Source organism: Ursus americanus, chromosome 22 (genome assembly GCF_024610735.1).
Source record: "Ursus americanus isolate L20-20 chromosome 22, mUrsAme1.1.p, whole genome shotgun sequence".
NCBI lineage: Eukaryota > Metazoa > Chordata > Mammalia > Carnivora > Ursidae > Ursus > Ursus americanus.
This window is the reverse complement of record NC_142148.1, coordinates 10,122,058-10,149,885: the sequence shown is the minus strand read 5'-3', so window position 1 is coordinate 10,149,885 and position 27,828 is coordinate 10,122,058. Positions and strand designations below refer to the sequence as shown.

The following is a 27,828-nucleotide window of genomic DNA, read 5'->3' as shown; positions in this document are numbered from 1 at the left end:
GCGAATGTGATCTTATTTGGAAAGAGGGTCTTTGCAGATGTCATCAGGTTAGGATGAGCTCATTAGAGCTAAAGGCTGGACTCCAATGGCTGGTATCCTTATCGGAAGAAGAGAGGACACACATACACAAGGAAGAAAGGCACTCGAGAGCAGATGCAGAGACCGGAGGGAAGCATCTACCAGCTAAGGATTGCCAGGAGCCGCCCCAAGCTGGAAGGACGAGAAAGGATCCTCCCCTAGGGTCTTCAGAGAGATCATGGCCCTGCTAACGCCTTGATTTCAAACTTTTAGTTTCCAAAAATGGGAGAGTATAGATTTCTGTTGTTTTAAGCCACCCAGTTTGTGGCAACTTGTGATGGCAGCCATAGGAAACGAATACCCCCCCACCACACATGTGTGCACAGATACACACACGCACATATACACACACATACATGCATACACGCATGCATGCATACACACATATATACATGCATACACACATATACACAATATGCACCTGCACACATATACAAATATACACGCATGCACACACATGCACACACATACATGCATACGCACATATATACATGCATACACACATATACACAATATGCACCTGCACACATATACAAATATACACGCATGCACACACATGCACACACATACATGCATACGCACATATATACATGCATACACACATATACACAATATGCACCTGCACACATATACAAATATACATGCATACACACACATGCACACACATACATGCACACACATACACATGCACACACACATACACATACCTGTATACACATTTGCATGCACGCATACAAATACACATGCATGCACATATACACATACACGCACATATATGCACATACACATACACATGTGTACTCGTGCATGCATACACTCATACACCCACACGTATACACATATACTTGTATGCACACATGCATGCATGCATACACACATACACATGCACACACGTGTACATACAGGCGTGCACACACAAATGCATGCATGGACACGCGTGTGCACACATGGATGCACATATGCGCACATGCATACCGTACTCGCGTGTACACATATGCACATACACACATGCGCACACGCATACACATGCATGCATATGTGCGTACACTAGGTCATTCACAGCTCTATTCTCCTATCGGAGTCTCTAGCATTTGACTCTGTTTGAAATGATCTTGGATATTCCCGGGGTCGCTTGCTTGGTGTTTGCCTCACGAGGGCAGGCTCTGTCTTGTTCACTACTCTTTCCCCAGCATCTGGGATGGTCACTGGTACATAGTAAATGCTCCAGAATTGTTGATAAAAATAAATTCAATGATTAAGGGAGCTTCGAAGCAGGGGCGAGGATGAGGCGGGCTGTGAGGAAAGGTGTGGCGAGGCTGGCACAGGCCAAGGGAAGGCCCGAATGGCGCGTGTGCAAAGGAGTGGACTGGACATAGACTGACTCTGGGATCAGTGACGGTGCTGGCCACGGAAGCACCAGAGTCACCAAAGAGGCACCGACAGAGCCTCAGCTTGAGATGGGCTTTGAGGATACGGCCCCTGGACAGCCCCATTGTGCTGGAGAGAACCAGAAAGGGTGGGGAGGGGGCTGCCTGAAGTTACTGGGTAACCCAGAGAGTCAAAGGGTCATATTGTTTATTAAAAGATTGAAACTCTCCATAGATTAATAAATAATTGCCGTCATCCCCTCGAAGGGTCTCTGCTGACTTGGGACTTTGCCTGCCACTCGGCAAACAAAGGGTTAAAATCTGGCCCAGCAGGGGAGTCTGTCGGGATCCTGCCCCTGCTGTTCTGATCGGCTGACGCTCAGTTATTAGCTATTACTGCACATATATGACAGCTATCCTTTTCTATCTGGCACAGAGACACAGGAAAGCGAGGTGACCTGCCTAAGGTCATGCAGCTAGCAAGTGGCAGAGCCAAGATTTGAACTCAGATCACTCAGATCTCAAGCTACTCACTTCTCCCATGTAGAAGTGTCCTGGGTCCCATCGCAGACACAGAAATAGACCCGGCGCCGTCCTAAGGGGTGTATGATCCAATGAAGGCAAATCTGCACAAAGGTAGTTGGAGGAGCATCTGGGAAAATGAGAGCTTCTCTCTGAAGTTCTCGGGAAAGGAGAGACTGAAGGGCTTGCTGGAGGCAGGCTGGTGGGGGAGCAACGGAAGGGCTTAGCCAGGCGGAGGGGCCCTTGGAAGGATCTCTGACCAGTGCAGGCAGAAGGCAGTGCTGGGCTTAAGAGCCTCCTGGCCGCCTGGGGACTCTTCTTCCTCTAGTGGAAGTGGAAGCATCGCGCCTTCATTCCCCCGAGGCAAGGCAAGAAGCCCTCCCTGATTCACCCTATAATCGAAACAGATCTGCTGCCTCAGTTTCCCTGACTCTAATGATGATGCTTGGACCCTTCCCCTCCTCCCCCACGGCTCTCTTTCCCTTCCAGGATACGTCAAGGAACAGCGCGGTGCTGCGAAAAGAGCCCAGGACCAGGGTCGGGTCTGCCTCCGCTCCCTCATCTGTCAAACGCTGTTATAAAGAATTGGGATAATATTAAGGAGTTCCAGAGACCACAGAGCTTATGGTCTAGAGGCTGGATTCAAATTTTGGCTCCACCACTTTCCTGCTGGGTAACGCTGGGCTGGTTACCGCACCTCTCTGTGCTTCCTTCCTCCGTGAAGGAGACGATAATTGTACATAGCACGCACGAAGGCGCGCCAGGCGTTGTGCGGCTACCTGCGGTGTGGCCTCAGGCAAAGTAGCTCTCATGGTCCTCAACTGTCAGGCAATAATAACATGCAGTGTGTGTTCACCTCGTGCTCAGCACGGAGGTGAGTGTTTTGGGTGCACGATTTCATGAGCGGCTCATCACAACCCCCCGAGGTCACCACCATCGTCATTCCCTGTGGCAGCTGAGAAACAAGCTTTAGGAGCCATGATCTTAGCCCACCCTGTGCCACTGGGAAGCTCCAAGAAGTTAAAAGAGTACCTTGAGAGATTTAAAGCACCGCATCTCTTCAAAGAATTTTTGCTGTGAAATCCCGAGTCAACGTCACCATGTTATTGTTTTGTATCTTTAATATAACAGAAATTGCAGCTAATATTTACCAAGGGCTGACTTGTGAGCATGACACCATTGTGGGGGCTTTACTTGTGTTACTTCACTGAACCTCACAGCAACCTGTAAGGGAGACATGATTATTGGCCCCATTTCATGGATGTGGAAACCGAGGCACAGAGAGGTTAAGTCACTTGCCCAAGATCACACAGCTGCCATGGGGCCAAACAGGAATTCTAATCCAAGCAGAAGACTGGGAGTTTGGGTCTGGGAGTGAGCAGAGCTCACCCTGGGTTTGTTTATTCCTAAAATATTTTCCATCATCCCACTTCCGATAAAACTGAACACACCTCTTTCAGATCTTCAGTTTTTCCCAGGACCTTGACCCAGAGCTGCACAGCAAGGTCGGTATTTTCTTACCATGCAAATACTTCTATTCACTATTGCTGACCCCGCCCATCTGCCTGCACACTTCAGGTCTGTTCCTAGGATCGCGCGGTGTTTGAGTTTAAAGGGGCATTAGGTTTTTCCCTCAGGAGACCCCGACGCAGGACACGGCTGAAGCCACTCATGCCAGCTGTCTTTGATGCCTGGAATTGCATTCTGTGTGCCCAGTTGCCTTGGCCTGCCAAGTGTGGTTTGCTGGGAACAATGTGGTACCCTGTCTCCCACATGCATACACACACACTGGCACGCACATACTCACAATCCCTGCGCACATGAGCTTGGGCCGGGGAGGGTAGGCAACGCACCAGCACACCGAAAATACGCACAGAGAGGAGCAAGTTCATAAACCCAGAGCAGAGGTGTAGCCGCCCCAATAAAATGTAAGGCTTGTGTTAGGTCACACAGTGAAACAGAAGCCAATTTCCCCTCCACGCTCTCTCTCTCTCTCTTTCTGAATAGAGCTAAATGTGGCATTCGTCTGTCCCCACCCCCACCATCATAACATCAAACACTACTTTCGGTCTGTATGACAGTAAAAGCCAATCCGTGTCCATAAGAGATCTGTGAGCTGGCTGAGAGTATCGCTTTTACAGATGATGCCATGTTAGTAATGTCTTGTGGCCATTACTGTCATATGCTTGACCACTAGCAGAGGACAGGATAAACTGGTACCCGTAAAAATGTTCAAAGCTACTGGCAGGGTCTTGCTTTCAAACGTGCAACTCAGCTAAAACTATATGTCACTGAGGTCCGCTGTGGCAAAGCACACCATTTACCTAACCCAAGGCATTTGGCTTCACTCCGCTTTTCAAAAAAAAAAAAAAAAAAAAAAAAATCCCTTCAGGTTTATTTACTGAAATTGTCATTTCTTTTCCCCCAGAACTTTAATCAGCCACACAGAGCACAAAACCTACATTCAACTCCGATTTTATGACACGAGGCTAACTCCTCCTACGCATATTTATTTCACTTAACTCTTGCAGTCCTGCCTGCTGGGCAGTGCCCCCCCCCCCCGCTCGACTCGACGGGGCTAGCCTCTGAAAAACACATCACGTTTCCCGGTTTCCACTCTTAAAGCCCTCTTCATTAGCGTGCAGCCGAAAGCCCTCCGCAATCCCAACCAGATGGCTATTTTCATATCATATTCTTATACGTTAAGCCCCTCCCGTAAGATCCAAATAGTATGATTCCAGGGCTAACTCCAAGAGGAGGGGGAGAGACAAAACACGGAAAGTAGAGTGTAATCAGATCGCCAAACAAACTGATGGTACATTGCACTTAAAAAGGGGAGCCGGAGGACTGTATCCATCAGGCACATCAAAAAAGGGGGAAAGAAAGTTGTTTAAATGTCCCAGGGCATCTGTTGCGTTCACCGTTAAAAAGCAAAATCCTCATTACTCTATCTATTATATAGTAACATGTCAAGCGTGTTCTCCTAAAAGAAGAAAAAAAGCTAAATGATGATGATGATGGTGATGATGATGATGGTGCAGCCTCCGGGCATGTGCTGTCAGAAGCCCAGTGCTCAAACGGTTAAGCAGCCAGCGGTTAGTAGCACGAAACTCTCCCACTGTCCCACGGAGGGGACAGTCCTTATGACAGACATGCCTAGGGAATCCCGCGTGGGGATGCCTCACTGCCCCCACAAAGTGGCCTCAAGCCGGCTCCCTCGGTCTCCCCTCCTTGGCCAGGGCGAGGGCACCTCTCCTCCTGCCCCCTCTACCTGCGCCCCTAGGAGACCGCAGTCCCTGGGCCTCCCCGAGACCTCAGCCAGGAGCTGAAAGCGCTGCCCGAAGGAGCAGAAGGGACAGGGCTGGGAGGCGCGAGGAAGAGACGGAACCAGAAGGCGAGTCGCTTACCTTGGTCCACAGACCCCATGATGCGGAGGGGATGGCAGTGGCCCGGTCTGAACGCAGCCTCTCTCTGCATCTGGAGGAGATGGGGGCTTGGCGCGCCGTGGGAGAGGGAGAGCCGTGGGGGCCGTCCTCCCTAAAGCATGCTTGCCGGGCTGCCCCGGCCCAGGAGCCTGCGAGCGGCCCGGGAGCTGCGCGCCTGCCGCCTCCGGGCTCGGGCTCCCGGCTCCCGGCTCCCGGCTCGGGCTCCGGCTCGCTCTCCCAGCTCCCGGCTCAGGCTCGGGCTCCGTCTCCCAGCTCCCGGCTCCCGCTTCCCGCTCCCCGGCTCCCGGCTCCCGCTCCCGCTCCCGGCACGGCTGGGCGCTGGGGCTTACTCGAGAGGGAACGCGACTTCCTTCCCCGCGCTCCGTGTTTATAGGCTTTCAATGCAGTAAAATAACGGGATTCCCTCACTGTTTCCTCCTGTTTATCCAGCGCCATGGAAACCGCTGGATCCCGGCCATCTCCAAAACTAAGGGCTTTCCTGCAAACTTCACACTCAGGAATCCATGACGTCGCCTCCTCCGCGGCCAGCCAGCTCCGTGGCTCCCTCGGCCGCCAGCACAAGTCCCTGATTGTTCGGGAGAAAAGTCGGGGAGAGGGAGCAGAGGCGAGGAGAAGGGGTGGGGGCTTGCAGGAGCTCTGCGGCCGTCTGCAAGGATTGCCCGGCCAGCGCCTTCCCTAGCCCCACCGCAGCTCTTAGCAAACCGCGCCCCCACAACGCCCAAGCCCCCCGTTCTGCAGGCGGGCCTCCCCCAGAGCCAGCTGCCCAGGGCTCAAACCAACAGCCCAGGTGGTCAAGGCCCCTAGACCCTGACCCAGGGGCCCTTCCATGTCCCTCGGGGCTCCTCTGGCTGCCCAAATTTTTTGTCTTGGGAGGGAATGGTGGGGAGGAGGGAGAGGAGGGGGAGGGGAGGAGGGGGAGGAGGGAAAAGAAATAAATAACGGTGCCTTGTGTCAACTCTCCAACTCCAAGATTTTTTTTTCTCGAAGAGTTTATTTTTAGATTCATTTAGAAAACCCAAGGTTTCCAGTGATGCTCAGAGGCTCCAGCAATAATGAAATGGCCAAAGAGACGCGGGAACCAGGCAACCCATGTGTTTACACATGCTCTGAATAAACAGGAAAATAAAAGGAAGGGATGTCATGAACTTTGCACACTCTCCAGAAGAAGGTCCGTGGGATGCCACGCGTGGCTCCCATCAATGGGCCACAGACCCCAGGAGGCAGGTGGGAGGGGGGAAGTGCAGCTGTCAAGATGCTCTTTCGAAGTGTAGCCCAGCTCGACCTCGTCCCCTGCACGCCGGCTGGGAGACTCTGGGCCCACAGAGAGAAAGGCAGCTTCGAAAGTGGCCACTGCAGATACTGTTGATCAAACTGTGGGTAGCACCGAGGCTGGTGACTCACCGGCACCCCCACCCCCTCACAGACAGACTGGAACTTTCAGAGCACTGAAAAGAGCTGGCTCCATCTGTGGGACCACTCTGCTTTCCAGGCCTCGGCCCACGAGAGCCTTGCTGGGCTCTCAGACATAACCACTTCTGCTGCACATGCTGTGCCTCGAAGAGCCGCTGGGGAAAGCCCCACCCCCAGCCTCATCCCCCCCCCCCCACCTCACCTGGAAGCCGGCATCAACCCGAGTGGTCTCCAGCAGTCGGACGTCCAGGCCGCTGTGTCTCCCCAGGAGCAGCCATAGCTGCCCACCTCCTGCGTCTGGGCCTTGTACTCCCTTACCTTGATTCCTTGCAGCTGCCTGGCAAGCAGGGGGTCCATGTCCCCCACTTTCCAAAAGGGAAACCGAGGCACACCGAGGGCAGACGAACTTACCTGTTGCTTTACTTGGCAAATACTGGGGTGCAGCCTGTAAGGCCAGAGAGGAGATTCTTTTCAGTGAGCCTACTGAGGAAGCTCCATTTCCTGAGGTCTCTGCACCCCCTGGTCGGAGGCAAGAACTGGGTGACCAACCGTCCTGGTTTGCTGGGATGGAGGAGGTTCCCGGGACGCAGGACTTTCAGTTTCAAAACCGGGAGAGTCTTGGGCAAGCTGACACAAGTTGGTCATCCCAGGCATGAATGAAACTCATCACTCGACTTCCTTTTGCTGCTGTCCAGACACAGGCAGACTGTGAGCCACTGTCTTCTCAGGACGATCACTCTGCTTAGAAATACTACGAAGAGCAAGCCCTAATTTGGCACCTACTGTGTGCCCGGCCCTAAGCTAAAGTCATCTATAGATTCCTGCTCTGGACCCTCTGCAAAATAATACCCTGACCCTGGGAGGGGCTGGCCCTGCGTTGCCTGAGATGGTCGCCACGAGCCACGTGCAGCTACTGAAATAGAAAATAATTAACAAATAAAACAGACACATCAGTTCTTTGGTGCATCCACCACATTTCATGTGCTCAAAAGCCACCACAGCTATTTGCTACTGAGTTGTACCGTGCGGCAGAATAGAAGGTTTCCCCCACTGTAGAAAGTTCTATTGGGCAGCACTGGGTCAGATGACTTGAGAGACAGGATAAGGGACAGGCTCTAGAATCAGACTCTTGGCTCTGCCACAGTCACTTACCCACTATAAAATGGGGACACCATTAATGCCTTACTTGGAGCTGACGTAAGAATGTGATGCTAAGAACAGTAAGCCATATAATAAGTGCTTGAAATAGGTACGAAAACAAAACTAGGGGCACCTGCATGGCTCAGTCCGTGAAGCCTCTGCCTTCGACTCAGGTCATGCTCTCAGGGTCCTGGGATCGAGTCCCGGGTTGGGCTCTCTGCTCAGCGGGGAGTCTCCCTCTCTCTCTCCCTCTCCCGCATGCGCTCTCTCTTTCTCGCTCTCTCTCTCAAATAAATAAATTTTTTAAAATCTTTAATAAAACAAAACCCGAAAAACAAAAACAAAGCAAAACAACGTTCCCATGGTCAAGTTGTGAATAGCGCTTAAGCCAGGACTGAGACTGTCTGACCCTGTAGTCCATGCCCTTGACCTCCAAGAGCCTCCCTTTATTAAACAACTATGCTGTGCAGGTCATGCAAGAGATTCTTTGCAGGATCTCGTTCGTCTCGCCTTCCCACTTTTGGCTTGATGCTGTAAGCCCTATTCACAGATGAGCAAACTGAGGCTCTGTGAGTTTATGTTCACAGGACCAGCCTAGACTGGAACCCAACTCTGTTTGGCCGCAAAGCTCATGTTCTTGGCACCACGGCCCCTGCTCCCAGAGGCCTCCCTGGGAGCTGAGGTCTCAGAGGCCAGAAGCAAGGCAGGAAACTAGCATGCTGGGCCCTCTTCTGCCAGACTCATTATCGGGGATAATTTTAGACTCAGTCCCACCCAGGCTCAGGCCTCGGAGGCGAGTCCCCATCTCCACAGGTGCCCAGCACTGCCGAGAGGGGGCCGCCTTCTGGAACTCGGTAGAAACAGCATTAGCCACATTTTTATGGAGCCCACTCTCTGTCACAGTTAAGCATTTTTCCCTTTTAAAGCACTTTCAAACTGCAAGGATTGGAGCCGGGGGAGCCGAGGCTGAGTCACCTAATTTGCCCTTATGGGCTGCAGCTTTCGACTTCTTAGTTTAGCTGTTCAGTTCCTCAGACAATTTCTTTCCTCTCCCTGTGCCAGGGCAAGAAATATTTTGTCCTTTTGAACTGAACCACCCACTGTTTTTCACTTCTCTCGAGCACTCTCCCTTTTTTTAAGGGATGCTCCGAGGGGGGTGGGTGGAGAACTTCCGCCCACTAAATTATCCACGAAAACTCCCAAAATAGAAGCTCTCAGCTGGGGTGGGAACGGGCCAGCATATGAGGAAAAAGCGAAAAATACGCTGAATCAAAGCAAATCGAAGGTGTCCAGGTGGCCGTGGGGAGAAAGGCCTGGGGAGACCGCAAGACATCTGGGCTGCAGGAGACCTTGAATCACCGGGGAAGCCTTTTATTAGACTCTCTTCCCCCCAACAGCCCCATAAACAAGAAACGAAGGTATTTCTGCTGAGACGCCACTTGCTGGGGCTGCCCCCACAACTCATTCAACCCCAGGAATATTTAGAAGCATCTGGGCATTTTCCCTGAGGGCACCTCACCGGACCTCTGGCTGCAATTATAGCTCAAGGGTCACCTCTGTCTGCTGGTCACCTTGACCCGCAGCCCCTTCCTGGCTGAAAGGTAGACAGCAGGGGAGAACTGGGCTGGACGGCCACACGGCCCAAACCCAGAGAATGGGGCAGATACAGGTGTGTGCAAGGCAGAACTGTGACGTTTGTGGATCTCTCCACGGCTGTGGACATTTACTGAGCCCTTACTGTGTGGCAGGAATGAACTCACCCAATCGTCACCACACCCCTGGGATTATCGTTTTGCAAAGCAGGACGCTGCAGCACAGACAGGTTATGCAGCTTGCTCCGGGCTGCACGGCCAGTAAGTGGCAGAGGGAGATGGGAACCCCAAACCCCGTGGCTCGAGAGCCCATGGTCTCAGGCCACACTGCTTCTCAGTTGCTCTCAGAAACTCCCCCACCAAATACCTAGTCACCTACCAGCCAACGCCATGCCCCTGGCACCGGTGAGTGGTGGGCACAGGGTGGGGACACAATTCCAGGTTGTGGGCCTTGTCTTGGACTTGGCTGAGAAGGCCCCTGCCACCCCGAGGGAACACTGGTGAACTGTAGCAGTGGAGGGACTTTCTGGAGAGACCATAAATGCTGGGGGCCTCACGGACGGTGTTCGGGAGGCTGGTGAGCTTTCCCCATGTGTCTCTACCTCCCAGCTCCCTCAGCCAGGAACCTGGGGGTTGCCCTCCTTGACTCTGTCTTCCCTCCGCTGCCACGCTTCCCCCTTACAAAGCTCTTGAATCTGTCCACCTCGCTTTGTCCCCACACGACCAGCCCTGCCGGGGCACCCCCATATCTCCCTCCTCGCTGCTGTCCTGCTTCTCTCCTCTGCCTGCCCCCTACGTAAGTCCACACGCTGTCCTGCGTTATCTTTCCTAAACTTCAGGATCGAAAGGGGGCACCCCATCCTGTCATTCTCCCCTGCTTAAAACCTTCCATGGGGATATAATTCCCTTCCGAATCAAGTCCAGAATCCCATGTGTGGCTTAAAGACCTATAAAGTCTACTCCACCCCTTCTGGCCACAGCGCTCACCTCTCACCCCCTTGAGCCCCGTGCTCGTGCCCTCGGGAAATCCTCAGAGCCCCACATCCTCTGCGTCCTGTTCCGCTGCCCGGCCTTCCACCGCACGGCTCTTTCTGGGCTCCCTGGAGCTGCACCGACTTCCCCAGGCGCCCCGAGGGGCTGAGGACACCGCACCTTCACCGCACTTTCTGAAGCTCAAAGTGGGGTGCCTGGCAACACAAGCACTTGGCCGCTGTGCGAAAACCACCATCTTGCCACTACAGACGGCAGCACACGAGCTCCCAGATCCACCAAAAATGCCATTTCAGAGGCTCCCCAGCCCCCGCCGCCAAGGCCCCGGCCAGCCTCCCTGCAGGTCCCGGGGTGCCTGCCCTGGGGGGTTCCCGCTCTGGTGCAGCCCCGCCCGCCCTGGGATCTCGCCCAAACAGTGCCACGTGGCTTCTGCGGCCGGGTCACAGAGATGTGCGGTTTCTGCCCTGCTGTCCGCGTTGTCAGGACACTCCGGCAGCCCCCCTGGAGAGCCTCCTGCCAATGGCCACATCTTCAGATAATGCGGCCTCCTCATCCGCCTACCCTGCTCCTGCCCCACAGACACGGAGATCATTCACTCTTGTTTTTTAAAGCCACGCATTTTGGAGGGAACAACTGACAGCTAACACAATGGCCTCCAAGACCCGGTCCCACCCACCTGTCCGACGCCATCTCCCTCACTGCACCGTTCCAGCCTCCCTGTCCTTCGCGGGCCTGGCCCCACCACGTGGCCCTTGTGCTGACTTACCCCTCTGCCCGGAACCCTCTGTCCCCCGATCCCTCGTGGCCGACTTCTGGCATCTTCTTGGTCCCCGTTCTTATGTCATCCTCTGAATGTATTCTTCTATGACCCTCATCTTGGAAATAGGGTCCTCCGCCCTACAGCTCAATCCCACCCCACAAATCGCCACCTCAACACCCTGTTGAATTTCTCTATAGTATTTACCACTTGCCACAAATAAATTGTATATTCGTCCATGTGGTGTATGTCTCCCCTGCCTCCCACCTAAAATGGCAATTCTACGAGGGCAGGAATTTTGTCTTACCCACTGCTGTCTCCTGGGCACCTAGAATGATGCCCGGCATATGGCTGGACCTCCAAAAGGTCTCTTCTGCTTGTTTACTTGGTTATGACTCATCCCCGCACTGGACGAGAAGGGTAGGGGCATGCCCGTCTAATGTGGGGCTCAGAGTGACGTCTGGAACTGATGGGTGCTCAGTAAATGGTCCTATCTCCTATCTACTGAGTGGAGTCCATGCACTCACTCACTGTCCTGGCACCAACTCTGGGGGATGAAGACGACTATCCCCATTTTGCAGGTAGGGAAACTGAGGCAGAGACTCCAAGTCACCAACTAATAAGCAGCAGACAGAGTGTGAACTTGGACCACAGCAGCCGAGTCCGGAGTCACGCCTCTAGAACCTCTCAGTGTTTGTTCCATGAATGGCAGGGAGGCAGGCCTGTCCGGCCACCTTCTCCGCTGGCTGAGGGGGCCCCTCACCCCATCACGCGGCCGAGAAGGTGGATGAGATGCTCTGCCGGGGTTGCCAGGGGAGAAGGAACGAGGCGGTGCCTGGACAGCTGGAGAGGCTTTCCCCGTTTCCAAGGGATGGAAAGGTTCACCTCATCTGGAAAGAACTCCCAGTTCTGTGGTCGTGGCAAAGAGCAAGGTGTCTCCCCTGCCTGGTTCACTTCAAAATACATTGTCTTGCTTTTAATAGCCTCTCCAATCCACTCTTGGAGGTTCTCATGACTGACTGTTCCCAAAATAATACCCAGCACCACTTTTTCCAACTCAGAAGTGCTGAATCCTGCTACCTCCCCATCGGCCGCTGGCTGCCACCGAGAGCTCTGGTAATCCCAGGGTCCCCCAAGCCGGAATGTGACCCAACAGGGAGGTTTCCAAGGCATTTGGAGAGAACCCCGGACGTTCCCTGCCAGCTCATCGGCCTGCTGACAGCAAGTTTCCAGGGAGAGCCTGCCCCTCTGCGGGGCTCCCTCCGCTGCTCCAAGATCGCTGAGCCGGGATGCGGCAGGAGGCCAAAGGCGGCCCTCGGAATGCCCTGGGGGCCCTCAGGGATGGGGAAGATTTTCCTAGAAGCTGGAGAGCTGACGTGGAGTGAGAGGGAATCGGCTGGGCTTGCCTTTCTCCCTCTGCGGGCAGAAGAAAAAGAAAGGGGGAGAAGGAAAGGTTTATCTCGTTTGCATTTTTCTGAGAGCTAAGCTGGAAAGAGTCAGGCCTTCTGTTTGTTAAAAGAAGGACTGAGGTGCATATAACTCGAATATTTCTCCTCCTTTAAAAACCAAATGGGCTATGTTGTTGCTTTGTTTGTGTATTCAACAGACATTGTCTCATACCTGCAATCTTCTGGGCACTGGGGATGCACCTGTGAGCAAAAGACTTGCAGATGCTGCTTCTACTGAGCTCACAGTCTGGGGGATGGGCAGAGATTGAAAGTGAACACGTGAATACAGATGGCACTGTTGCATGGCGATAGGTGCCAAGAAAAAACCAAAAAGCTAGAAAGGAATGGGGGAAGGGGGCAGTTTCAGCCAGGATGGTCAGGGAAGGCTTCACTGAGGGGGTGGCACTGAGCACAGTGAAATAGGAGAACCGGTTCTGCAGATAGCTGGGGAAACACACTGACAAAAGAGGAAACAGCGTGTGCAAAGGCCCTGAGGCAGCATCCTCTATGGCTGTGAACCCGCTGTCAATGGAAATATTCATTCCTTCATGCATTTGACAGGCTTTCTAGGCACCTGCCATGTGACTCTGAACTTGCTACTGGGGACACAGTGGGAAAGCAAGACAGTACATGTCTTCAGGGAGCTCTCCATCCAGTGGGGGCAAGAGAGGTCGACACACATAAAGCAGCTTGCTAGTCCTGCCATGGGAGAGGCCTGCGGAGTCACAAAACTCACGGGACAGCCATATAACCCAGTCACGTTCACCTTCACGAACATGTCATCTACATGGTATCAATAACAGTCGCGAAAATTTATTGTTTATTCTACACTTTGCCTTATTCCAAGGGTTTGACCTGTATTAACTCATCTAGTCCTTATAATCTTTGAAAGAAGTTCAAATATTTTCCCTTTTCAAAGTTGATGAACAAGGTTAAATGACATGACCTAGGTCACATGGTGGAAAGGCCTGGAATCAAACTCTTAAAGGGATAGGACATACTCTCCATTTCCCCTTCTTCCCTTCCCGCTAAAATGGGGACTTGATGGTAGGAGCTCAAGCAGCCATTTTGGGTCCATGAGGTAGAAACTGTGTTAAGGAAGACAAAGCTGCCAGCTAGATGGATCTCAGGTCCCTGAGGATCATGGGGCCTCCATATCAACCCTGAATCTCCTAACCAGGTTCTTTTGTAAGAGAAAAATAAATATTTAACTTGGCTAGGCCACTGTTATTTGGGGATCTTCAGTATAACAACTAAACTTGTCCTAATCAACGAGGATTTTATTTTAAGAGTACAAAGACCTCCAGTACAGAGACACTGAGTAATGCGATCACATATGTACTTCAGAAAGATGGCCATAAGTGGGGTTAAGAGTCAGGCTCCAGAGCCAGCTGGCCTAGGTACCAATGCTAGCTCCACCTCTTCCTAACTTTACGATCTTAGGCAAGTTACTTAACTGCTCTGTACCTCGGTTTCCTCATCCACACAGTGGGGGTAGTATTACCCAACTGGAGAGCTGCTGTGGGGAGTTAGCATGTGCAAGGGTATTTAAAATAGCACCTGGTTGGGGCACCTGGGTGCCGCAGTCATTGGGTGTCTGCCTTCGGCTCAGGGCGTGATCCCGGTGTTCTGGGATCGAGCCCCACATCAGGCTCCTCTGCTGGGAGCCTGCTTCTTCCTCTCCCACTCTCCCTGCTTGTATTCCCTCTCTCGCTGGCTGTCTCTCTCTGTCAAATAAATAAAATCTTAAAAAATAATAAAAAAATAAAATAAAATAAAATAGCACCTGGCATGGGTCGCCTGGGTGGCTCAGTCACTTAAGTGTCTGACTCTTTGGTTTCAGCTCAGGTCAGGATCTTGGGGTCACGGGATCGAGTCCCGCGTCGGGCTCTGAGCTCAGCATGGAGTCGCTTTAGAGTCTCTCTCCCTCTTGCTCACTCTCTCTCTCAAATAAATAAATACAATATTTGAAAATAAAATAAAACAAAATAGCAGGTGGCACATATGAGGGAGACTTAGGGTCCAAGAGAGCTCTCTCAAGGAGAACCAGAAAAGCATGCTGGAACTTGCCTCACCCAGCAGGCTCCGGTAGGCACCTGGGTGCCCGGAGAGATGTCTGGGGCCAGCTCCGAGCCTTCATTTGCAGTCAAGTGAAATGGGGCGCGAGGGAGAACACCTGGGTGGGGGCAGTCACCAGGAACGAAGCCGCTAGGCCGTGGGGAGCCGTATCTAGAGTGGGGTGCGGACTGGACCATGTTGCAGAAAGCCACCTCAGCACAATCCAGCCCAGGAAGCCATGCCTGGGAGCCTCGTGCGGAAACGGGGCAGGCACCCCGCCGGGAGAAGCACTCCGCACTCTCCCCCCAGCAGGCTCCCTAGGAGATAAGAAACCCAAGCTTCCTGAGGATGTGCTCTGAACCTTCCCGCTGGCTCCTCTGGGCTTGTCAAAATATTTCTTTGTGGAGCCATCCCTGTTTTTCCATTAATAAAAGTATTTTTGGGCTCCTGGCAACAATGAGTGAGTGTTACAAAAGAGGTCGGGCCTTCCAAGGTAAACACAGCTCATCCCGGCCTGGTTGGTGGCTCTGGGCCACTGAGCAGAGGAGCCGTAATTCCTACTCTGGGACTCTCTCTCTGCCTTCTGAGCCCTGATCGGGTCCAGGCGGAGCAGGCTCTGGGGCTGCCCGCCTCTGCAGGGAAGACAGAGCCTCATGCTAGAGCAGAGGCCCAAGGCCACCGCTGCTCGGGATCCCCGGCCTTCCCTCATGCAAAACATGCCGCATCTATTGATGTGAAATGCTGGCCCTATCCAGACTAATCTGGACGATGGCGATCAGAACAACAGTTGGCTGGGCAGAGGATGGGGGGCAGGGGGCCGTCCATGGCGAAAGGCAACTGAGATGTTCTGCATTGACGGATTGAACCACACACTTAAAACCTACGTCTCATCGTACATAAATGAAAATTTTGTAAAGCTGACTTTAAAAAACAAATGCCAGCTTTCTGACTCAGGGTGCTAATTCTTCCTACAATTTCTTTGGTCTAAGTCAGGGGTTGACGAACTATTACCAAAGATGGCCCATTGCCTGGTTTTATAAATAAAGTTTTATTGGCATGCAGACATGCACATTAAATTATGGATTGTCTGCGGCCGTGCTCACGGTAAAATGGCAGAATGGTACGACTGACTTGCACCAGAGACCATATGGCCTCCAGAGCTGAGAATATCTTCTATCTGGCCCTTCATAAAGTGTGTTAACCCAGCAAAGCTAGGAGCTAAATACTCCTTCAGATGCATCCGTTTTCAGGACTGAATGCACCCCACCTCCCAACCTCTTTATCCCAAAACGGCTCCAGTCCCCAGCTCACGTGCGTGCCTGGCGACTTCTCCCAGTGGCAGGCAGATGTGGGAAGATGCAAGTCCTCTGGAGTATCTCTCTATTTGCCCCATTTGGGAACCATTTGACGTGTCTTTAGAAGCGAGCGCCTTCTGCAGCCCAGGCCTGAATGTCTGGGAGCTTGAGCTGGAGAATCAAGCAGCAAGAAGACGGTCCTTACACAGAACCTGGCCCCACGCAGCAGGAGACGGCAGTGTGGTGGCCCTCCCTGGGGAGCCTTTATATTCCATGAATTATGTCTCTCTCTGTCCTTCCTTGCTTCCCTCCTTCTCTCCTTCTCTCTTTCATTCTTTCCTTCTTCAAAGACACTGCCATCAACCGAATGGGTTACGTGGGCCAGAGTCTAAGTGGTTCTTTTTCACGGCGCTGACTCCACCTGGAGTCGGGAGGCAGTATGAAATTTCATTGTCATCAGCGGTAAGAGTAATATTAAAAACAAAATGGGAGCTGTGAGCAAAAGGCTGCAGGGAGGGCCTGCCTCCCACGGGCCTCTCTCCTCCAACCTGAAGTCAGAGCACAGAATGCGGGAGGCAGACAATCTCAAGGTCCCAACCGTGAACAGTCCTGAAGCCCTGACTGCAGGGGCCTGGAGGTCAGAGGGACCTTATGCTGTGGGCTATTGGGGGATCCTTCTGCGGGCAGGTCCCTCTAAATACTCGCCGGCTTTGCCCCTAGCCCCTCACGTGCCTGCCTTCTTCTGGAATAAGTACTCCGATTCTGGGGATCAGAACTTTCTGACTCTCTGCTCACACAGGAGGGGCTGACTCTATCAGCTTTGGGGATAAGCAAGGGACCCAGGTCCAGCTCATCAGCATTCAGACTGATTGGTTCAGGCCAGTCAGAATCAGTCCCGGGACTTTAGTTTGAACTGTTAGAAAAGAGAATCCCACTCACACATACATTCTCTCTTTCCTCCTGAGATGGAAGGATATTTGCCTGGAATTGTTATCGGCCTCTTGATGCCTTGTGCTCTAAATAGCAAGATGTCAGAGGCGGTAAGCAACACAGAGAAAGGCCAAGAGACTGAAAGAGATTAAGTGCTGCTGACAACACCTGAGCCCCTTAATCCAGCCGTACCTGCAGCCAGAAGCTTCATTAGCCTCTCACTTATATGAAAACATTTCTTTTTCGCTTAAGCCACTTCAAATTAGGTTTTTTGTCACATCCAACATCTCCTCTTTCACCCATGGGAGTTTGAAATCTGGAAATGGGGCCCCAGTTGCTCGCTACCAAGAAAGACAAGGGCAAACCAAGGGAAGTGCAGAGACATGGAGCCCGTGCCTTGATCGTGCCATTCCTGAAACCCACCTTACTGCTGATGCTCCTGATGATGAGCTCATACACTTCCTCTGAAGGAAGTCAGTGTCAGCCAGTTTGAGTCAGGTTTTGCACTTCTTGTGGCCAAAAGTGTCCCAAGTGGCACAGCCCGTTTTCTTACATGTAACACAGAGATGCACTTATCTCAAATAGCAGCTGTGAGCAATACAGTCTAGCGTGAGGGCTCCAGCCCAGAGCCAACAAAGCAGAGGCTCTGCAGGTGGCTCCCTTCCATTCTCTGACTTATCTCCTTCCCATCCCTCACAGCTGGCCCCACGCAGGGCAGGCTGGTGGTCATGTCATTACTGACTCTGGCGGGGAGGAGGGGACCCTCCATGTGCAGTGGTCAGTGGTTCCCCAGACGGAGCCAAGGGCGACACTGCTGGGGTGGGCCAGGAGACAACCAGAGCTGGAAGCCTCAGCCAGACCCCAGGGAGTATGTGTCGTTCACCCTCCTTCTGATGAAACAGCGCCGCAAATCTCTCTCTGGCAGTCCTTCCCTCCCCCTCCCTCATCTACACACTTGGAGGGACCGCATCCCCAATTTAAAGTTGGGTCATGTGCAGACAAGACGGCGGGCTCCCAGGGAGCTGCTGTCAAGGGGTGAGACCCGATGTGCCTAGAAGCAGACTGGAAAAGCAGCTTCTCTTCGAAACCTTGTTTTCGTACCACCCGATAAGCATCTCGATTCCCCCCGGCGGGAGCAGCAGTAAAAGGGCGATATCAAAGAGAACGATCTTGAAACATTTATTTCCAATCCCATAATGGAGCTTCCTCCTGTGTTTGTCATAAATCTACAGACTCTTCTCCTCCAGGTCCCTGCCCCTGCGAAGCAGAGCTTGCTTGGACACCGGCGAGGGGGAGGGCGTACGCAGCTTCCCATGGACACTGCGCCCACAGCAAGACTGCCCTCCGCCAGATCCTGTGTGTGACGCGCCGACACCCGCGACCCCATGCTGGAACCGGAGCGAGACGGGAACACGGGGGGCGGGAACCCACCGCAGACCCGGTCAGCAACACGCGCTTTACTACTACGCGCCGGGGCGTCCCTGGGGACAGGATCACCGACATTGTCGGAAACGAGATTCTCCAAAAGGACATTAAGGTTCTCAGGAATCAGAGAAATGTGATCTCGTGATTCATGTGTCATTTGGGGGACAAAAAATGCAACGGGTGTCGGCTCTAATAGGTTCTCTAGTGAAATAATAAAACATCCTTCCAGGGCGCCTGGATGGCTCAGTCGGTTAAGCATCCAACGCTTGATTTCAGCTCAGGTCATGATCTCAGGGTCGTGGGATCGAGTCCTGTGTTGGGCTTTGTCCCAAGCACTGAATCTGCTTGTCCCTCTCCCTCCCCCACTTGCGTGCTCGCTCTCTCTCTCATAAATCAATACATAAGATCTTAAACAAAAAACAAAAACATCCTCTCATAAACAAAAGGGGGGTGGAGAGGAGAGAGGTGCTAGGGGACCGAGGCCCAAGTCAGTCAGCACCCAGAATTCCCCTGACCACTGGGATTGGTTCAAGGACGAGCACGTGAGGCAGGCCAGGCCAGGGTTTCACCAGAAGCCTTCAGCTGGGCTCTGGACAGACTCACTCTTTCCTGCTGGAAAGGAAGGTGGAAGGATGTGGCCACTATGGCAACAGGAGGGGGAAGCTGGGGTACAGTCAGCGCCACGAGCGCGGAGCCAAGACACTGAGGGAGAAACCAAATCCTAGTCCCATTGTTTGAATGCCTTCATCCCACTAGGTCTGAAGTCTGCCCCGGACTTTTCAATAATAAACTCCCTCTTTTTACTTAGACTGGTTTGTAAGGTTGCTCAGGGGCACAGGTGAACTTTGAATTTCAGGTAAACAATCATTTTTTAAGCATAAGTATATCCTATGCAATACTGGGGACATACTTATGCTAAAAAATTATTCACTGTTTCTTTGAAATTTGCATTTAATTGAGCGTCCCATGTTTTTTCTGGCAACCCTCCCAGTTTGGACCAGGTTAGTTGAACCCAAGAGGTAAGCTGGGCTTTCACAGAGGCCCAACCTTCAATAAGACCTCTGAGATACCCTCTGGCCCTGCCTCCCCCCACAGGTCAGGCCCAGGGCCCAACGGCAAGAATGCACACAGCCCCTGCACTGCACTCCTACAGACTGTGATTTCCCCTGTGAGCGGGGACATGGCCTGTGAAGGGAAGCCCTGTCGCCCTCCTCGCATTTGGAAATGCCTACTATTTACTGAATGCTGTCCCCACTTCCTCTTGCTTCCTCCTTCCAGCACGATTCTACGAGGCAGGCAAATGACAGTCCTCATTTTATAAATGAGTAAACCGAGGCTCGGAGTTTTGGTGACTCTCACAGAGTCACACAGCTGATACGTGGTACAGCCATGTTTCATACCCAGCCTGGGTTCCAGGAACTATACCTCTAAGCAGGAGGGACCGGGGAAATTTGCTCCCCAAAGACCCTTCAGAGGAAGCCCATGGCCACCCTCTGGATGGAAGCAGGAGGCCTGGGGAGGTCTGAGGCACTGGGGCTGGGATCAGCAGAAAACCTAGAAGGCTCCTTTCCTGCGGGATTTCAAGGGCCTGGGCACAAAGGGGAAGGACACCTAATAAACCGTCCTCACATGGGCAGGGGCTCGCAGGACGCAGTGGGCCACAGGGGACAAGAACCACACCCCCAACTTCCAGCATGTTCTGCCCAAGCCCTTCTGGCCCTTCTCCTAGAAGGCTCCTCACATTCAACTTTGGTTTTGCTTTTTTTTTTTTTCTTTCTGTCTCTCTGTTGTTACCACTTAAAAAAAAAAAAGAAAAAAGAAAAAAGAAAGCAAACCAACAAAGCAAACATCTGGAAAGCTTTGTGGAAAATGGCATCTTGGAGGACCCACCCTCCCCAGAGTCAGAGCGCAAATGCCCATGGGATTCACAACTGGCCCCCAAATGCTCTCGGAGGAGAGACACAGGCCCCTCTGTTCTCCTACCAAAGCTCTGTCTTCGCCTGGGGTCACGTCCTTCCAGAATCACCACCACCTCCAGAGGGCGGCTCCCAACCCCCAGCCCTGATCAAGTGCTTAACAGGCTGGTGGGCCTCATTTGCCCCAAGCCCGGCACACCCCACCCCAGCAAGTCCCTCCCACTCGGCTCTCTCTTTCCCACTCTGCAGTCACTGCCTCGCCTCAGACAGGTCTCATGCCTCCTGGCTACCCAGAAGCCTCTTCCACGTCACCTCACCTCTCCTTCCACTCCCGTTGACCCCTCTCTCACCACCACTGCCAAAGCGCTCTTCCCACAGAACAAGCGCTTGGATGGTGATATCACTCCCCTGCTCCACGACCTTCTCTGGCTCCCACGGCCTCCTGAAATAAGTACCAGCTTCCTCCCTGAGGTGTTAAACCTTCCCACGATACCTATGTTGCTTTGCTTTCCAGTTTCTTTCTCTTCTTTTGGGAACTCTGCTCTCTGTTTTCTTGTGGGACAGGGGAGACGTCACAATCTCCCCCTTTGCCTCATGTGGTTTGGGACTGCCTTCAATCCCAGGTCCAGCAGGGCACTGTGAGGCCCAGTTGGGCCGATGAGTGTACTTCATTCCCCTGAACATAGGCGTTGGTTCAGGACTGGCCACGTGGCCCAGGACAGGCCAGCCACGCCCACCCCAGGGCCCTGGCTGGAACTACTGAGGTCTCTTTCTATCTCTCTGTCTGTCTCTCTCTGTCTCTCTCAGTGTGGCCAGCCTTAGAAGACGCAGGTTGGGGCACCTGGGTGGCTCAGTCAGTTAAGCGTCTGACTCTTGGTTTCAGCTCAGGTCATGATTTTGGGGGTCATGAGATCAAGGCCCGCATCAGGCTCTGCGCTCATGTGGAGTCTGCTTGAGATACTTTCTCTCCCTCTGCCTCTCTCCCTGCTCGAGCGCTCTCTCTCTCTCTCTCTCTCTCTCTCTCTCTCTCAAATAAATAAATAAATAAACAAAATCTTTAAAAAAAAGAAGACGACGACAACGCAGGCCAGGCGCTGCTAAGGGCCATCTTGCCATAACAAGGGGAGGACAGACCTGTGAGACCAAGAAAGAAGTGATCTTTAAAATATCTTTATGTCCCTGGACACAGCTGTGCCTGAAGCCAGGATAGCTACTCAGTATATCTGTCTTTTTTTAGATTTGAACTAGCTTGACATAAGTTTCTGTCGTGGGCAACTCAACAGTGTGGTTCCAACTTCCTTTGCTGTATCACTATTTTCCTGCACGGCTCTATGCTTCTGAGGAAAGCACCTCTTGAGCAATTGGAACGTATCCCATGCCCCAGCCCGTGTCCCTGGTCCTGTGGTCTCCTCGACCTGAAACGCCCTTGCCATTCCACCGTCTACCGAGATGTGGATTCGTCTTCAGGCATCTCTCACGTGGGGCGGAGGGGTCTCTTCCTTGAGAATCACACAACTGTCACTCCCTGGCTTTCCATCCCTCTGAAAGAACCTTTCTGGGCTCTCAAAGAATGTACCACCCACCCTGCACTCCTGGCCACTTGCATACCTCCTATCCCCTCTCAGAGACAAGGACTTAGAAGACAAGGACTCAGCCTTGTTCAGCTCTTTCTGAGCACAATGACTGACACAGAACAGGAGCTCAGGGAGGCCTCTCACACTCGGGCCACCTGGCAGAGCATCCCAAGAGTCACTCACTGAAGCCCTGATCTTCTGACAGACACTCCGCCTGCCAGGCTTCCATTATCCCATCTTTTCATACCAGTCTTCCTTTGGGGAGCCATTTCACCTCTATTCTCATTCTTGTGGCCTATGCAAAGCTCACCCCACCTCTCTGGCTTCAATAACAGCATGTGACCCAGAGCCAGCCCTCAGGGGCATTCCCAAGCTCCCAGCCAGAGAGATTGTTCCAGGGTTCAATGTGTGACCACCAATGAGAGTCAGACCTAGAACTTTTGCTGGAGCTCATAAGAAGGAGATGCTCTGTTAACCAGAATTAGAAACTAGTGGAATATGATCCCAGGCTGCTGGGGCCATCAGGGAGAGAGGTTCTGCCTTAGAAAGAAGCAAAACATAAGGCAAAAGAACGTCAGGAGATAGAGGTGGATGCCTAATACCATGTTCATCCTAGATCCAGCCATGCCTGAAGCCAGCCCTGGCTTTCTAGGTACATGAGCCAACAAATTCCCAAGTAACTGGGCTTCTGTCCCTTGCAACTGTGAATCTTAGCTGATACAATGGCCCAGTTTTCTCTCCATCCTTAGGCCTAACCCAGAGCACAAGAAGTCCATGAATACTTGGTCATTGATGAACTGAGTGCAGGGCAGTCTCTCTACCCTGTCACGAGCCCCTCTCCCTCCCTGCCACATTCCCAACTCTTCATCTAGCTAAGGTCCACCATCCACCCATCTTCCAAGTCTCTGCTTAACTATGACTCCCAGAAAGACCTTGCTGTTAATACTCCCAGAAAATAATTAAGTCTCCTTGGGGCCTCAATGCATTTCTCACCCAGCACTTCTCAGGCCACTGCCTAATTTTTGGCAGGAGTAATTATCTATGACTTTCTCTCCCTCCCCCCAAAGTTTCAAACTCCACCAGGTCAGGCACTGTCTCACCTGCCACTATGTCCTTAGAGCCAGCACGGAGCCTGGCACCCGGGGGGGGGGGTTAGTAAATCGGCCCTCAACGAATGCACTGACACCACTCAGGAATCAATGAAAAGAACACGTCCCACATGCTTCTCAACTTGAATAAAGATGGTGGGACCACATCTCCTATTAGTCCCTTGTTCCTTGAAGAAGGGTTCCTAGGAGAACCGGGTTTGGGGAGGCTCAGAGAGAAACTGCCTCTTTGTGCAAGTCCACAGGGGTAGTTAGCATATTGAACTTGATCAGAGAGCCCAACACAATTTGTGATTCATTACCAGGGACCCTAGCCACGCCCTGAAGCAAATGTCAAATTTCACACATTTAATGAACTCCGTACTTGAAATATGTGGCCTGTAAAATCTGATTTACACTGCTGTTAAAATCGTTGGTGCCTCAAAAGGAATGTGAAAAGTATCTATTTGTGCACAGAGAAGGGGCTTTTTTCTTTTAAGACACTAATTCACTCCAAGGCATATAAACGTCCCCTAAAGCATTATTTCAATTGCAATATTTCTTTCAGCACCTCCAATTTAGTTACCAACTTTTGAGACGAGTGGCTGTGTTAGGTCACACGTGAGTGAAAAAGTGCCACCATGTAATTGTCAGCTCTCTGGAAGGTAAGCGGAGTTGACAGCCGAGCTGGGGACAGCCCCCAAAAGGCAGAGCAGAGTATACCTGGCCCTATAATTAAACCTGCCTTAAGTCAACACTGCTGCCTGGCAAGATGATTTTTTTTTTCCCAGTTCAGCCACAATTCTTATTTATTGGGTACTCCCACCTGGTGTTCCTTTCTTTCCTCTCCGCGTTGGCCGCTGGCTTCGGCACGTTGTAGGTACGTTCGATGCCCGTGGCCGCTGAGCTACCCGGCGGGTGACAGACGGCCTCCCTCGGACGTGCTCCACCGCGCAATGGCGACACAACCAGCCTTCATGGACACCTTCTGGGCCAAAAAAGGACACCCGACCCTGTTTCCAAGCTTTAGCGTCTCGGAGAATTCTGTCTGTGGGACAGAACCCACGACCCTAGAGAGGGAAAGCCTGGAAGACCACTCTGGGACCGCGGGCTTCCGGAAGAACAGGGGTCAAATCTGATTGGTCCTTATCCACCCCGCCTCTTGCTAGTGATTGGCTTAGGAGTGAGCGTGTATCCCAGTCCTGGCCAATGACATGTCAGAGGGAACGCCAGGGAAAGTTCTTCGAGCTGATCAAAAGAGATGGCCCCAAAGAGATGTCCTCATTTTTCCAAAACCCCACCAGAGATTCTGAGAGGCGCGCTGGCGTGGAACCCAGTGCCTTCATTTGGCAGAAGAGGCAAAGAAGCTTGGAGAGGTGAGGGCTTGAGCAGGGAGTTCAGCAGCAAAGCCAACACGACTACCATGGGGATGCGAGTGCCTCTCTGACCACCAAGCATGCATTCGCCCTTGCTTCTCGGGAACTCAGCAACAATCCCTTTGGAGAATCACCTCTTCCCCACGGCAGGCGGTCTGGAGAAACTGTTGGCCAAAATACCGTGTATTTTCTGCCGTGTGACCCAAGCTGAGCTCATGAGATGCTCCCACCAGGACTTTGACTTTTGAAGGAGGCAAGATGGGCGGCCAGAGGGGCGACAGTACAGCTGGAGGTAACGGAACACGCTGTGGTGACCCGTCTGGAGGTGCATTAGCTCCTGCGACCGCATCCCCAGCGTGTCCTGGTTCTTGTCGGTTCCAAGCTGCTTAAGTTCCAGTCAGCAAGCCACTTCTCATCCTGGCCATAAATCCCCCCCCCCCCTTTCCTGCTTCACTTTGCCAGTGCTGACTTCAGCTGTGTGCCAGCACAGAGCTGTCACTGATACAGGATGGCTTTGTATGTCCATGCCCCGTTCCAGGCACCTCCCACTCGTCACCACGTTTATTTCTTCCAACAAGTATTATCAGTTAGAGACGGGGCATTCACACACACAGACCCATGCCCATTTCACAGATGTAAACTCTCGGGCTCAGAGTGCAACATCTGCCTGGCTCTCTGTGGTTAACGAGTTGCCAAATCTGGTATTGAAGTTGTTTCTTGCTGTCCCTATCTGTTAGAGGGGTTTCATTTCATTTCACCCGCATAGCTACAATGAGGAATCAAGGAGATAACTAAGTGGAAGTGACTATGACATGGCATACACACCCCCATTTGGAAGCCACATGGCTCTCTGGAGTCTCTTTTTTGAGAGGTATTTCCTGAGCCCTGGGGGGTTCTCTCTAGAATTAGGAGAGCTTTCTCATGAATTGATCCAGCTACCAAAAGCCACAGCCCTGGACTGGGAGAAAGAAATCAGTCATACTTGGGGCAGTGTGGTCTGGGGCATGAGCCACTTCCCTGACCTCTCTGGCAATGGGAATCTGTGAGCCTGGGATCTGGACTCTCAACATGACACACAGTGGGTCCACTCTCGAAACTGACCTGGAAAGGTCAGATGACAGTGAGCTCTGGTATGATGGAGACAAGCAGGGGGCGGGGGGGGGGGGTGGTAAACAGATGCCTTCCTGCAGACAGTACTCACTTCCCGCCACTTATGAGCACCAGCTGCCACTGCTCTTCTTTCTGTTCCTCAATACACTGAACCCTTTCTGCCACAGGGCATTTGCACATGCTATTTCCTCTGCCCTGAAGGCTCTCTCCTCGTTGGAGACACGTTGGCTCCCTGTGTCTTTCAGATTCAAGCTCAAAATCCACCTATTCAGGTGCCTGGGTGGCTCAGTCGGTTAAGTGTCTGCCTTCAGCTCAGGTCATAATCCCAGGGTCCTGGGATCGAGCCCTGTTCAGCAGGGAGTCTGCTTCTCCCTCTGCCTCTGCGTGCTCTTTCTCTCTCTGTGTCTCAAATAAATAAATAAATAAATAAATAAATAAATAAATAAATAAATAAATCTTTTTAAAAAAATCCAATCCACCTTTTCAAGGACACCCGGCCTGACCACGGGGTCTAAAATAGCCACACACACCTCACACTGGTCAGTCCCCCTCATGGCACCCTGATTTAAACTCATTATGGTCTTTATCACTGTGGTATCACTGTATTACCTCATTCATTTAATTCCTTTGTTCATCCCACATTTACTGAACACCCACTACATGTCACCTGTTTCAAGGTTTTCAGAGCAGCAAATAAATCTGAGCCCTGTCCTCACAGAGCATACATTTCCGTGGGCAGGACTGGAAACAATGCTCTAACAGGGCTAGGGGGCTGAGGACAAAGACAGCTGGTGAGAGGCCAGGGAGTGACAGGGCTGTAACATCAGACGGGGTGATCAGCGAAGGGCTCTCTGAGAAGGGACATCTGAGCAGGGGGCATGAACGTCACATCCGCAGTGCCTAGAAGCGGCTTGGCACCCAGGAGACACTTGATAAATATGCAAGCCGTGGCTATCGAATGGTGCCGCCAGACAGTTCAGGGGTTCTCTCCCTCCGGGTGACGACATCCCCGCAATGACTCACAGCTCAAGGCCTCGGCCCCCTCCCGGGGCTGACTCTGCTCATAATTAGAAGGTGGGAACAGCCACAATGACAGCAGCTAGAGAATGTGGCAAATCCCTGGGAACTGCCATGTGAAGGATGGAGGGAAGGAGGGTCCTTGGGATGATGAGACTCAAACCAATGGAGCTTTCGTTCGTCATCTTCGTGGGCATTTCTCAACCTCTTGTGACATGCCATGAAGGAATGCAGCTTGCTGGGGAGATGTGAAGAGGTTGCTTTTACCGCTTCGACCCTGGAAGCGGAGCGTTGAAGTGGATTCCCGCTGAAAAGAGGCAGCTGCTTCTAGGACAACAACGCTGGGCTCCTATCCTGGCCCCAGCCGTCACCTAGGAGCTGGGTGACCTTGAGCCAGTTACTGAATCTCTTAAAACCTGGCTTGTATGAAAGGTAACAAGTCTCCCCCTCTTCAGAAAGATTCTGAACATAAAGCACTACGCATGTAGCCAGAGATGCTGTCGACCCGAGACTCCGCGAGCCAAACTGCGAAGTGATGGGGTGCAACTTCGAACCACAATGAGATAGTCACCACGCACGCAGCAGAGGGCCTAGAATTAGAAATAGTGGCAATGAAGAGAATGAAATGCCGAGCTACAGGTGGGGGGGGAGTTTCAAATCACATATTCAACAATATCTTTGTATCCAGAACATATAAAGAACTCTCAGAAGTCAACAATATGAAAACAATGTAATTTTAAAAAGTGGGCAAAAGACATGGACACCTCCCCAAAGAACGTATGTGGGTGGCACCCAAGCACACGCAAAGACGTTCAAGGTCATCAGCCGCTAGGAACATACAATGAAAACCCTGAAGACGAGCATCTGCTAGAAGGACTAAAGCAAAGCCATGGACAACACGAAGTGCTGACGAAGATGTGGACAGGCTGGTACAAAATATTGGCCGGTGTTTTTTAAAACAGAGTTGTTGAGATACAAGTTACATACTATACAATTCACCCACTTAAAGTGTACTATTTGGGGTGCCTGGGTGGCTGAGCTAGTGAAGCGTCTGCCTTCGGCCCAGGTCATGATCCCAGGGTCCTGGAATTGAGCCCCACATTGGGCTCCCTGTTCAGTGGGAAGCCTGCTTCTTCCCCTCCCTCTGCCTGCCATTCCCCCTGCTTGTGCACTCAGTCTCTGACAAATAAAATCTTTAAAAAAAATAAAGCATACTGTTCAATGGGTTTTAGCGTATTTTCCATCGTGCAAGCGTGTGTCTCATTTCAGAGCGTGTTCATCAGCCAAAGAAG

General features: G+C 52.2%; 1 protein-coding gene across 2 annotated transcripts in view; it reads right to left on the bottom strand.

Moving 5' to 3' along the window:
• NFATC2 (nuclear factor of activated T cells 2) overlaps nucleotides 1-5,772 on the bottom strand; it is a 149,445-nt gene extending 143,673 nt beyond the window's left edge. The window contains exon 1 of one of the 2 annotated variants that reach the window (XM_045808462.2): nucleotides 5,375-5,772. In XM_045808462.2, the coding sequence (XP_045664418.1) occupies nucleotides 5,375-5,444 (70 nt within the window). In that variant the 5' untranslated portion in view covers nucleotides 5,445-5,772. The remainder of the gene's footprint in view (nucleotides 1-5,374) is intronic. The other variant, XM_045808463.2, reaches the window with a different exon arrangement.
• Between the last annotated feature and the right edge of the window lie 22,056 nt (nucleotides 5,773-27,828).